The 13,982-nt window shown below is 37.3% G+C and overlaps 1 protein-coding gene across 2 annotated transcripts in view; it reads left to right on the forward strand.

Moving 5' to 3' along the window:
* Nucleotides 1–13,982, forward strand: part of ZFR (zinc finger RNA binding protein) — a 91,218-nt gene that overhangs the window by 58,755 nt on the left and 18,481 nt on the right. Inside the window, exons 15-17 of one of the 2 annotated variants that reach the window (XM_055245684.2) lie at nucleotides 770–911; nucleotides 6,243–6,340; nucleotides 7,208–7,303. In XM_055245684.2, coding sequence (XP_055101659.1) covers nucleotides 770–911; nucleotides 6,243–6,340; nucleotides 7,208–7,303 — 336 coding nt within the window. Of the gene's footprint in view, nucleotides 1–769; nucleotides 912–6,242; nucleotides 6,341–7,207; nucleotides 7,304–13,982 lie in introns of those variants that run through there. The other variant, XM_055245685.2, reaches the window with a different exon arrangement.

Raw genomic sequence — 13,982 nt, forward strand, 5'->3', positions numbered from 1 at the left:
TCAAACCCATCTATATAAGTGGATAAGCAAGTGAAATAAAATTCATTTATAGTTAATTTGTACTATAGTAAGTGCTTTATATAGTTGATTCATTTAATCTTCCAGCCACCCTACAGGTTAGGTACAATTATTTTCTCCTTCTTACAGAAATAGGTGCAGGATAGTTAAATAATTTGTCTATCATCGCATCACTGGTAAAGTATCAGAGCTAGGATTTAAACCTAGATACTGTACTGTAAATACTGTATGTAGTTTCTGTAGAGTCTTCATTTGTTCGTATAAAATGGAGCTTATTACGTGTCTACCAAATTACAGCAAATCCTGGTTTTTCTGGATATTTACTGAGACTTTCTGCTCCCTGATAAAATGTCGATTTCACAGAAAATGTACAATATGGGAATAAATTGTAGCTCCTATTAAGGTCAGGTAGCCATTTTAGCTTCATTCAAATTATGCAAATATATATTATAAATATGGCAGTGTTTCTTTTATCCAAGAATTTATCATCTAAGAGAGACACACCTATGTACAAATAACTCACAGTACAAACAATGGTAAATATTAGTTCAACACAGAATTCTGAAAGTAGGGAGTAAGACTAATAATACTGGCATGTATGGCAGGGCTTCCTAGAAGGAGCAGTATATGATCCAGTCCTCATATAGAATGGTTAGGGTAGTAAGAGAGTGAAAGAGCCATAATGAAGGTGCTTTTGTTTGTTAATACAACAGATCAATCCAATTTGTTTCTTATAATCTTCATTACACAGGTTATAAGCCCTGAGAAGTATGACATAAAATGTGCTGTATCTGAAGCGGCAATAATTTTGAATTCATGTGTGGAACCCAAAATGCAAGTCACTATCACACTGACATCTCCAATTATTCGAGAAGAGAACATGAGGGAAGGAGGTTGGAAAGCCATTAAACTTTCTACTTTCTGTTAACTTTTTTTTTCATTTATCTACTCTTTAAGATGGCATTAAGCCCTAGAAGGCAACATGCTGGCATTACATGTGAATTTGATAGATTTGACTTATTTAGCAACTGGTTTTGCCTAAGATAATTTCCCACAGAGTAAATGCTCTTTTTAGTGATGTATTTTCATATAAAACACTATGGTATGATTGATTTTCTTGATTTCTTTCTTTTCTTGCTAACCTCAGATTTCTGGAAAAAAACTTCAAAATTATTTTTACTGGCATAGTCAATGCATGAAAAAATGGTTTTAAAATGTTGCTAGTGACTAGGGGGCACAACTTTAAGTTGGATTAAGAAGTTTTTGCTCTTGCCTTGTTATTACAAAACAGACAAGAGTTTTCACAAACAAAATTGGCTAAGTATTCGTAACACTTATATTTTTAAGAGGCATTTTTATATATGTAATAATGGATTTGGCTTGTCCTGTGGTAAATATTTCTAGTTCTCTGAGGTTGCTCTTTGGCTTGGAGCGCTTTCATAAATGCAGAACATCCTAAAGCGGGAGGATTTGGACATTTGACCCTAATATCACACTTGAGATACTGAAACATAAACTGTGTAAATGTAGATAGTGAGTCACAGCACAATTCAGGGTTTTTAAACTTAATTTACAACTATAGAATATGAAATCCTGCTGGTGCCAGCAATGTTGCTTTAGGGACTATTCTGTAACATTTTCAAAGCTTCAAAAGCTTTTAAGCTGAAAAGCATGATCAGTGTCTGCAGTATGTTGGTTCTGTTGTTTTATGGGTCAGATAAAATTTACTTTGTTTCCTTTCATGTTTTTGTACATCTTGTTGAGTATGGAATAACAGTCTACACTAATATTTATTTGTGATACAGGTTGAGGAGGAAGAGGGTACAACATACTTAATATTAAAATTCATTTGTATAAAATAGCATCAGTAGTCTCTCAATTACTGTTTCTTTAAATTTGTTTGCTTATAACAAAGCAATTTTTTTAAGACACTGGGCTTTTCACAACCCAGGAAAAGAACATTTTACCAAAAATGTCATTGGGAGCTATGTCTAATTTTACATACTTTGCATGTATACCATAATCAGATGATATTTATATCTTAAGCTTTGCATCTTAAATGAGTTTTATGTAAAGGATTTTCTTATGTGAATGTGAGTTTCTAGTCAAGGTCTGGCCATGGGTGTTGCTGGAGAAACAGTTCCTGAGTCAATCTGGTCAGGTCATATACAGCATATGGGATTTGATAAAACTAATATGATACATCATAAATGTTGCTATATTTAGTGTAAAATGATAACCATTAACTTTATTTCAGAATACATTTTGTTCATTTATGTTTAGACTTAATTAAATTTGTACAGTATCAAACCATTTTATTATGTTGTAAAAGTCTAAAGTGAGTAGTATCATATTTGCAGTAAATTATTTGATAACCTATCCCTTCTAAAGGAAACAAAATTATATTTTTGTCTGACCCAGACTTGAGTTAGAATTATTGTTCTGAATTTCATAAATATTATGATGAGGAAAATGGTCAGTCCAAAATAGAAAGATTCTGCTTCAAGACACTGAGCTGAAAAGTTGGATGTGCCAAAGTGTAGAAACATTGATAGTGTTCCTTGCTGCAGATAACTGCAGTAAACCATGTCTTTAGCTTCATTATGAAGATTGCTTCTTTCTTGCTGCAGAATAACGGTATGTATTCTCTCTCACTGCAGCTCCCAATGCTCTGTGTCTTAAAATCATTTAAAGCCTATAGCTTGCTTTGGGGAGTTAGTACAGGGGTTAAGGAAGGCTTTGCCGGAAGAACAATTGTAAATCATGAGCGTTACTACGTGCACATTGTGTGGTAGCCTCTTTAGTGCATAATGGTCCTTTTTAATACCAAAAATTAATTAATAAAGGAAATGATTATGTTGTCCAAATAACTGTTAAACGCATGACAGATCTGTTTTATGATACTGTGTTTGACAGTTAAACATTAAGTAAACATTTAATTGACTTTAGGCTTGGAATGTTCAGAATGCTCTAACCCTTGCTACAGAATCTTTTCTGCAGCAAGTTAAGTATTTTGTGTGTTTTTTCCCACCTGTAGCTTATCAGGCCCGGTCCAAAGCCTTCTAGCAGAGGGGATTGATCCTGTCAGGGGTTGCTGCCAAGACATCGGAAGGATTTTTGACCAAGGTTTTCAAAAGCTCAGTGTCACATCTGCCATTTGATAAAGGAGGGATTTTGGATGCAGAGCCTGGCATTTATTGTCCTTTGTGTGGCTGTTTTGTTTTGTCTTCGTCTCTTCTAGTATTGAGCAGTGTTCACACTAGTTTTTAAATGGTTGAGTGGGTTATATATTTTACATTACCATGTTAATTTGAATTAATATATTCCCATTAACGATTAATCTTAAAATAGTGTGGACACAGCATGTCTTCTAATTGGTGATTAACCCCTTAAAATCTATGAAATACGTTCATGTAGAACAAGAATTAGCATTTTGTTTTTATAAATTAACTGGTTTTTGTTTTGCTTTGTTAACTGGGTGTTAGGCAACAAGTATGATTTTAGCAGAATATATCTAAGGGGTTAATCTACTTGAAATAGAAAATGGGTACAAAAATCCACACTAAATTTAACAAAAATTTTCTACTTACAGCTGTAATTTGTTTTTAAATTGCAATAGGTATTAGCTGGGCGTGGTGACGGGTGCCTATAATCCCAGCTACTTGGGAGGCTGAGGCAGGAGAATTGCTTGAACCCAGAAGGTGTAGGTTGCAGTGAGCTGAGATCATGCCATTGCACTCTGGCCTGGGCAACAAGAGTGAAACTCCATCTCAAAGAAAAAAAAAATTGCAATAGGTGTCTTGGCATCTTTGAATTTATATCATGGATTAAAATTTCCAAAGTTATGAATGCTTATGTGCAAAACAAAATTTTCTTGCATATTGGAGGAAATAAAATTGTGAATTAACATTAGAAATTTAGAAACATTTTAGAAAGAGATTGCACATTGTCACCTATTTGCATTCTAGCTTTAGCAAATGTAAATAAATAAGGGACATAGAAAGAGGTTCTTTAGCATGTTATAATACTGCTTTGGGGAAGTCAGCTTTTTCTTTTTTTGTGTGTGAGGGCTTTTGTTTTGTTTTTGAAACAGTCGCTCTGTCACCCAGGCTGGAGTGCAGCAGCACAATCTCGGCTCATTGCAACCTCCACCTCCCAGGTTCAAGCAATTCTCATGCCTCAGCCTCCCAAGTAGCTGAGGAGCTGGGACCACAGGCATGTGCCACCACGCCCAGCTAATTTTTGTATTTTTGAGTAGGGATGGAGTTTCAGCATGTTGGCCGGACTGGTCTCGAACTCCCTACCTCAGATGATCCACCTGCCTCGGCCTCCCAAAGTGCTGGGATTACAGGCATGAGCCACTGCATCTGGCCTTTTTTTTCTTTTTTAAAACTTCATAGTTAGCTGTTTCTTGGGTCCCTTTTCTTATCTCTTCCTAACAGAATAGTTCATTTCTTATGTTCAGGTTATTTCTAGGTTCAATAGTTGGTCTTATAAGTTTTGAGAATACTAATATTTTTGTCTTGATAACTTCTTTTTAGCACCAAATTCCTCTTTTGGTATTCATTCTCAAAATGCCACACAGTTTTCCTTGATTATCTGTCTTTCCTCTAAATATGTCTTCTGAAGAATCTGTGTCCATCTGATTACTCAAGGAGTAAAAAACTAAGAAAAAGAAACTTTAGACAGAGAATAGAATTCTCTATCAGTTTCAAAATGTTTTTTATATGTCATGTACTCAGAATAAGAACAAGTTATCTTTTAAGATATCTGAATGCTTATGAGATATGAATAACTTGACCAGAACTGCAACTAGTACTCTGAAGATAATTAACTTTTTCATACTTTTATCATGTATTTTTTCTTTTGTCCATATTCATTTTATATACTCAATTACTAAACTGTATTCTAAATGCCCCATAATTTCCAAAGGACTATTATATTTAATAGATTATATAATTTTTCTGTATTGAGAAAATATACTATTTAAATCACTGAGAGCTGTGAATTAGATTGGAATAATTGCCATTTGCTTATTAATAGCTTGATTAGCAGATCTGCTGTTAATATACACATTTTACAGATGTTTAGATGGATATACAGATAGCCCTTTGTCTACTTTTATGAATGACATATTAATGTAAAGTTAACTTCTTGTCCTGGTTTAGTTTCATATATTCTCAAGTTTTGTGTAGCTCATTTATGTTTTAATCAGCTTAAAAACCCTACACATCTATCATCACAGGATGCTGTTTGTTGCATCTTTTCCACTCTTAATTCTGTTTAACCATGCTAGTTCCTATTCGCTGTTCTGCTTGCCTATTGTTTCTCTTTTATCACTTTTTGAAATACTTTATGGGAACTTTAAATTTTAAAGGGCATTTCATACTCTCTGGTAACTAAAATTTTCATGTGGAAGGGGGAGCATTTAACTTTTAGAAATGCCTGTTTTGGGCCGGGCGCAGTGGCTCACGCCTGTAATCCTAGCACTTTGGGAGGCCGAGGCAGGTGTATCACTTGAGGTCAGGAGTTAAAAACCAGCCTGGCCAACATGGTGAAACCTTGTCTCTACTAAAAATACAAAAAATTGGCCTGGTGTGGTGGTGCACACCTGTAATCCCAGCTACTTGGGAGGCTGAGACAGGAGAATCGCTTGAACCCAGGAGGCCAAGGTTGCAGTGATCTGAGATCGTGCACTTCAGCCTGGGGGACAGAGTGACACTCCGTCTCAAAAAAAAGAAATGCCTGTTTTAGGTTCTTCATTTTTTTTCTGTAACTATAACTATATTGAGCATTTTATATTTATCATCAGTTCTTTGTTATATTAGCTCCAGGATAATTTATGACCATTTAGAGTACTGAACAAACTCAGTAGTTTATTGTACATTCTCATTTATTAAGGTGGATTTTTGTGTTCCCTCTTGTCTTGTTGTCTTTGTGCTAGTGCACTGTGTCCAGTAATCTTTCCTTCAGATTTCATTTTGGTGGGTAGGGTTTATATTTCCAGAAATTGTTTATTATATTACTAAATTAATAAGTTAACCTTTCTTTTGTTCCTCATATTGGATTATGTAAATTTGTTGAAAATAACTCCGTGAATATATTAAAGTGCTGACAAGCTCTCAAATGGCTCATGTGACACTGATGCTACCTTAAGGAAGTGTCTTGCTCACCTGGTCAAACACCCATTCCTCACTGCATTTTGCCAATTCAATCCATTTTAGATGTAACCTCGGGTATGGTGAAAGACCCACCGGACGTCTTGGACAGGCAAAAATGCCTTGACGCTCTGGCTGCTCTACGCCACGCTAAGTGGTTCCAGGTTCGGAACATCATTTTACTTTTTTCTTGTAGCCTTATGAGAGAGTAGTTCAGTACAACATGTTTAACTGTGCTTAAACATTTCAAAAGACTGCCCAAGCAATACTATTTTAAATTAAATATCAGAAAATATGTTAACATAGAAAGCTGGGTATGATGATCTGCATATTGCAGTTATTATTAATTTGACAATGAACTTAGGTTTGGGGAGTGTTTTGTAGTTGGGGTTTTTTTATTTTTTATTTTTAGTGGCTATATTTAAAGTTGACTTGTTTAGGAACATCACATGTTTGTGTATATATATTATATTCCATAAGGCTGCAGATTAACTTTGCTTTAAATAATGGAATATGTGTTTAAAGCTTTGTGTATAGTTTTAAGATTTTTTTCCCCCTCTTTCTCTAAGTTAATAAGTGTAGGGAGTGAAAGGTGAGGAAGCAGCTGTTTGGTTTAGTGACTTTGCAGTCATGCAAAGGCACAGAAGGGAAACCAAACAGATTTCCTTAACCTTTCAGTCCCTAGACAAACTTTTTAGCTCTTTACTTTTTCTTTTATTTCTAATGTAGGCAGACTTTTTTTTTTTTTTTAAGTTTACTGTTTTAAATGAACACAGGTCAAGGTTCACAGGGGATCAAGAAATATTATTCTTGTATAATCTGTTTACTTTGACCTAAATACCAGCTTTTAAATACTAACCCTGGCATAAAATACTGCTGTAAATGGCAGCTCATTGAATCCAATTTTAAGTGTGATTGTTTTTGTTTTTATCTGAGCTTCCATTGAACGGTGGTATTTTAACTTTTTTTCATCAAGGGATATATTCAGTATTTCTAAGATTAATTCAATTGGTTTTTGTGTTGCTCTCAAGGCTAGAGCTAATGGTCTGCAGTCCTGTGTGATTATCATACGCATTCTTCGAGACCTCTGTCAGCGAGTTCCAACTTGGTCTGATTTTCCAAGCTGGGTAAGTAGTACATAACTGTATGGTGTAAAAACATGTAGGAAATAATTCTGCAGTTTTTATCCTCTCAGTTTACATTATAATTATCAGCCTTATTTGCATTTACTAAATACAGTTTTTCTTTTCTGCTGAAAAATCCTGGGGGAGTCTTAGAATGTTTAATTTTCTCAGATGTGACTAATTAAAGAATTTTCATTGATGTTTCTCTTCGTGTATTTTTTTCTTTTTGCTGTTTTCACAGTATTTTTTTTAAATATTACAGCATTTATTAGTTGGCTTTTACATATAATATACAAATGTATAAAGAAGACTGAAGAACTGTTAATCTCCTTATGCAGGGACATTTTTTAAAATAATGTATGTGGCTGGGAACTGTAAAAATTCAGAAATATATATTATTCAAAAATAATACAAAAAAATAGGAGATTCAGTAACGCAGAAAGCTACGAAATAACCAAAAGCCTTCTTATTTAAAGGCAGATTATCTTAACAATCTGCTGTGATTTCTTCTAGGAGAAAAATTTATACCCATATACAGTATATGTTTCTATCTTTATGTACATTACTGTTTGAAACTTTGATTCCTGAAGAGCAAGAATTCAGATAGACAGGGATTCATCAAAAAATAAAACAACCTATTGACTCCAGAGTTGAATCAGAGTTAATAGGCAAGATTACCTTAGTTCTTTTTTTTTTTTTTTAATCTTTTTTAACAAAAGCATGGCCTTGCTATCACAGTTTAAAACTGTACAGTTTAAAACTTTCTTAACAAAGCTCATCTTAGAGTTCTTTGAAAAGGCAGTCACATCTACTGCATTCTTTCTATGGACATGCCGTATTTTATTTAACTTACATTCATTTGATAGACATTTAGGTTTACAATCTTTTGCTGTTAAATCCTTGTTATACCTCATTGTATATATTGCTGTCAGGCTTTTGAGGGCAGAATAAATTGCTAGGGCTGAAATATCAAGGTCAAAGAACATGTACTAATTGTTCACCAGAAGGTTGGGTCATTGAAAATTTCAAAAAACTATTAGACTAATTATATTCTTTACACTCTCATAGTTCTGGGATATTATCACACTCACACTTCTTAATAGTTAACAATATGATAGGCAAAATATGGTATTCACCAAGCACAGTGGCTCACGCCTGTAATCCCAACACTTTGGGAGGCCGAGGCGGGCAGATCACTGAGGTCAGGAGTTCGAGAACAGCCTGGCCCACATAGTGAAACCTCGTCTCTACTAATAATACAACAATTAGCTGGGCATGGTGGCGGGCACCTGTAATCCGAGCTACTCGGGAGGCTGAGGCAGGAGAGGAGAATCACTTGAACCCGGGAGGCGGAGCTTGCAGTGAGCCGAGATTGTGCCACTAGCTCTAGTCTGGGTGACAGAGTGAGACTTCATCTCAAAAAAATATATATATGCTATCTTATTTTTTGTATTTCTTTAATTATGTAATGGTTGGCATTTGTAATTGTTTTTTTCTTAACTGCCAGTTTCTTATCATTTTATTATAAGTAATTCTTTTTACAATAATTAGCCTTTACCTGTGTTGAAAATTGTGTTCTCCAGTTTTTCATCTACTTTTCAGCTTTATGATGATTTTTGCTATATGAAAGTTACCACATTTTGCTGGGCACGGTGGCTCACGCCTGTAATTCCAGCACTGGGAGGCCCAGGCGGGTGGATCACAAGGTCAGAAGATCAAGACCGCCCTGACCAACATGCACACCTGTAATCCCAGCTACTCAGGAGGCTGAGGCAGGAGAATCGCTTGAACCTGGGAGGCAGAGGTTGCAGTGAGCCGAGGTCATGCCACTGCACTCCAGCCTGGCAACAGAGCAAGATTCTGTCTCAAAAGAAAGAGAGAAGAGAGAGAGAGAGAAAGAAAGAAAGAGAAGCAAAGTTACCACTTTTTTTTTTTTTTTTTAATTTTTTTTTTAGATGGAGTCCTGCTCTGTTGCCCAGGCTGGAGTGCAGTGGCACGATCTCGGCTCATTGCAAGCTCCGCCTCCCAGGTTCATGCCATTCTCCTTCCTCAGCCTCCCGAGTAGCTGGGACTACAAGCGCCCACCACCACACCTGGCTAAATTTTTTGTATTTTTAGTAGAGACAAGATTTCACTGTATTAGCCAGGATGGTCTCCATCTCCTGACCTCGTGATCTGCCCACCTCGGCCTCCCAAAGTGCTGGGATTACAGGCGTGAGCCACCACACCCGGCTGAAAGTTGCCACATTTTTGCAATTTTTTTTTTTTTTTTTTTTTTTTTTTTTTTTTTTCAGACAGCTTGTCGCCTAGGCTGGAGTGCAGTGGCATGATCTCGGCTCACTGCAACCTTTGCCTCCCAGGTTCAAGCGATTCTCCTTCCTCCGTTTCCCAAGTAGCTGGGATTACAGGCTGGGGCCACCACGCCCTGCTAATAATTTGTATTTTTAGTAGAGATGGGGTTTCGTCATGTTGGTCTCAAACTGCTAACCTCGGGTGATCTGCCCGCCTTGGCCTCCCAAACTGCTGGGATTATAAGCCTGAGCCCCATACCTGGCATTACAAATTTTGATTCATTAATTTTTTTTATCATTTCTGGATTTTGTATTCTGGCAAATTAGTTCACACCTGCTTTCTTCTTTTTATTTTTTTGGACGCAGAGTCTCGCTCTGTCGCCCAGGCTGGAGTGCAGTGGCAGCTGTAGACAGTACGGCTATCTGGGCTCACTACACACTACAGGCACGCACCACCACACCTGGTTAATTTTTGTATATTTAGTAGAGACAGGGTTTCACCATATTGGCCAGGTTGGTTTCAAACTCCTGACCTTGTGATCCACCCGCCTTGGCCTCCCAAAATGCTGGGATTATAGGCATGAGCCACTGTGCCCGGCACATCTCCTTCGTTTTAGGGCTTTTTTTTTTTCATCGAATTATATTTTCTATAGATACGTATATGTAAATTTAAATACATAGCAAAATTTTTGGTAGGATATATTCTAATTTACAGTAGTGATTATTTCTGAAGAGTGGGAGGAAGAGATGACTAGTATAGAGATCTGTAATGTTTAATTTTTGCCAGGATAAAGTATACATGTGCATTACTTAAAAACTAATTTAAAACCGGGCATGGTGGCTCATGCCTGTAATCCCAGCACTTTAGGAGGCCCAGGCAGGTGGATCACAAGGTCAGGAGTTCAAGACCAGCCTGGCCAAGGTGGTGAAACCCCATCTCTACTAAAAACACAAAAAATTAGCTGGGCTCGGTGGCAGACGCCTGTAATCCCAGCTACTCGGGAGGCTGAGGCAGGAGAATCTCTTGAACTCAGAGGGCGGAGGTTGCAATGAGCCGAGATCATGCCACTGTACTCCAGCCTGGGCGCCATAGTGAGACTCCATCTCAAAAAGAAAAAACTAATTTAAAAACTATAAATCGATAGATCAACGATCAACCAGTTGTGGTCTAGTGGCTCATGCCTGTAATCCCATTATTTGAGAGGCCCGAGGCAGGAGGATCGCTTGAATCCAGGAGTTGGAGACCAGCTTGGGCAACATGGTGAAACCCTTTCTCTAGAAAAGATACAAAAATTAGCCAGGTTTGGTGGCATGTGCTTGTGGTTTCAGCTACTGGAGAGAGTGAAGTGGGAAGATCTGTTGAGCCCAGGTCAGGTCTACAGTGAGCCATGATTGTGCCACGGCACTCCAGCCTGGGTGACAGAATGAGACCTTATCTCTCTTTTTTTCTTTGAGACATATCTACAAATGATATTTTGCCTTCTTTCCAATACTTTTTTTTTCTATTTTAATTAAAAGAATTCTAGAGTAACAAATACGGAATAAAAGAAATACTACTTGACATGTATGATACGTTCCTGATTGTACTAAAAATGTTTCTGGTCTATAAAGTGTATTAAGCATGACGGTATATAGCCTTTTATTTGAGATATTTACTTGTCACGTTGAATTATCAGTCTTTTTGCAGTTTAAGTAATTTTTGAATCAGTAACAGAAGTTGAACTTTTATCAATTTTTTAAGTCTTACTAACATGAATGTATAGTTTTTCTCCTTCAACCTGTTAATACTGTGTAAATAGATTTCTTCATATTGAACTACCTTTGCATTCTGGGAATGATTCTTCATACATATGAGAAAAGTGTTGTAATGAACTCTTAAGTTCTGTTTGCCAATAGTTTGTTTAAGAATTTCTCAGTGACATGAAACAAATTTTTTACGTTTTGTTTCTGTGCTCTTTGTCAAATTTAGAAGCAGTGATCGCTAACTCTGTAAAAATAATTTGGAAGCTTTCTTTAAACTCTGAAGCAGTTTTAATAGCATCAAAACTTTGTTTCTTGACAGTTTATAAAAATTTATGTGACATCATCACTTTCCAATTCCTTTTAAGGGAATAGTGTTTTCTCAATTTCTCCCATTGTAATTAGTCTCTCTCTGGTGGTTAATTTTGGCAATTTATATTTCCCTTAAAAAAATCAACCCATTCAATAGAGTTACGCTATTTTAGGATTTTTTTTTTTTTTTGCTTGTTTGTTTGTTTGTTTGTTTACTTTTAATTCTTCTTTGTGTCGTTGATTAGACTAGCCAGTAAAGTATTTGCCAGATGGGAGCAAAATAACAATGTGGGTGTTTCAGTATTTAGGTGTTTGGAATTTATTAGATTCTTGATAGATTCTAAATACAATAATTTGTAGGCATTGTATAGCTTCAAATTTTACTTATTTATTTATTTATTTTTGAAGCTGAGTCTCGCTCTGTACCCCAGCCTGGAGTGCAGCAGTGCTTTCTTGGCTCACTGCAACCTCCACCTCCCAGGTTCAAGCGATTCTCCTGCCTCAGCCTCCCGAGTAGCTAGGATTACAGGCATGCACCACCACGCCTGGCTGACTGTATTTTTAATAGAGACAGAGTTTCATCATGTTGGCCTGGGTAGTCTAGAACTCCTGAGCTCAAGTGATCCGCCCGCCTTGGCCTCCCAAGGTGCTGGGATTACAGGCGTGAGCCACCGTGCCCGTCCCAAATTTTAAGAATGTGTGGAAATACAAGCATTGTACATCGTCATCCTGCTTCCTGCTTTCTTAAACTTTGGTCCCCTCTACCCACCCAGGGTGTCCTTGAAGCTATCTCTGTTGTAGTAAGTCCACGTTGTTACTTGTATGAATAGACTCTCAAGACCACTGCGTCTGGGCCACTCTTGCAGTCTGGATTTTCAGCACTGCAGATTGGTCCTACCCAGGCCTTCTTTGAGAGAGTCACCCATGCACTTCACGGGATGTTTTCTTTGAGGGTGGAGAGCCGTAAGAACTGAGAAGAAAAGAGAATGCACAGGTCAAAGGAATTGAAGGAGCATTGGCCATGGCAGGGGAAATGATTGTGAAGAAAGTCAAAAGTGAAAAAAGCTGCTGGCTGATCTTTGAAATCATTTACATATAACAACAAATACATTAGTATTTTGGTACTTTAAAAAACCACCAAAATGTCAGTATTTTGACATTTAAAATTCGCTCCTAGTATTGTATTGTTTAGGCAGTGGTTTATCTGTTTTATTGCTTGTCTCCTCAAAATCAGCTCTATTGTAGTCCTCATTAATAATTTATTACCTTATGATTTTATCTTTCAATATTTTCCTTGGGGTTTTCTGTTATTATCTTACAAGCTTCTTGAGTTAGATGCTTGATTCATTGATTTATTCTGTAGTTATAGAGGTTTTAAAGCTGCAGTTTAAAGATGAACACAGAGTTTTGGCTGCAGAGGTAATGCTTTGTAATTTGTTTTCATACTGTCTGTAAGCCAACAGTAGTTTTGAGGGAATTTTATTTCCCCGCCCTCTCCCCGAGACAGAGTGTTGCTCTGTCGCCCATGCTGGAGTGCAGTGGCTCGACCTGGGGTCACTGCAACCTCCACCTCCCGGGTTCAAGCGATTCTCCTGTGTCAGCGTCCTGAGTAGCTGGGATTACAGGCATGCGCCACCACGCCTGACTAATTTTTGTGTTTTTAGTAGAGATAGGCTTTCACCATGTTGGCCAGGCTGGTCTTGAACTTCTCACCTCATGATCTGCCTGCCTCGGCCTCCCAAAGTGCTGGGATTAAGGCGTGAGCCACGGCACCCAGCCAAGGGAATTTTTATATTCTGCGCAGTTGAAGGAGGGTTGCTGTTGTTTTTGTAAATAATAATTCAGTTTTTATGGCATTGTGATCCAAAAAATGTAGTCAGCTATTTGCAATTTTTGGAATTTAAAGGGTTTTTTTGTTGCCTAATATGTGTTCAATTTTTATAAACTATGGTTAAGAGATCTGCTCTCAACAAGGTATAATGTATACCGCTTAATTTTTTAACTTCAGTCATTTTGTTCCTTTTTTGTTTTTTTTGTTTGTTTGTTTGTTTGAGACCGAGTCTCGCTGTGTCGCCCAGACTAGAGTGCAGTGGTGTGATTTCAACTCACTGTAACCTCCACCTCCTGGGTTCAAGCGATTTTCCTGCCTCAGCCTTTCAAATAGCTGGGATTACAAGCACGCACGCCACCATGTCTGGATAATTTTTGTATTTTTAGTAGAGGCGGGGTTTCACCACGTTGGCCAGGTTGGTCTCGAGCTCTTGGCCTCAAGTGATCTGCTCCCCTCGGCCTCCCAAAGTGCTTGGATTATAGGTGTGAGCCACTGTGCCCAGCCCTCA

This window comes from Symphalangus syndactylus, chromosome 16, assembly GCF_028878055.3.
Source record: "Symphalangus syndactylus isolate Jambi chromosome 16, NHGRI_mSymSyn1-v2.1_pri, whole genome shotgun sequence".
Lineage (NCBI taxonomy): Eukaryota > Metazoa > Chordata > Mammalia > Primates > Hylobatidae > Symphalangus > Symphalangus syndactylus.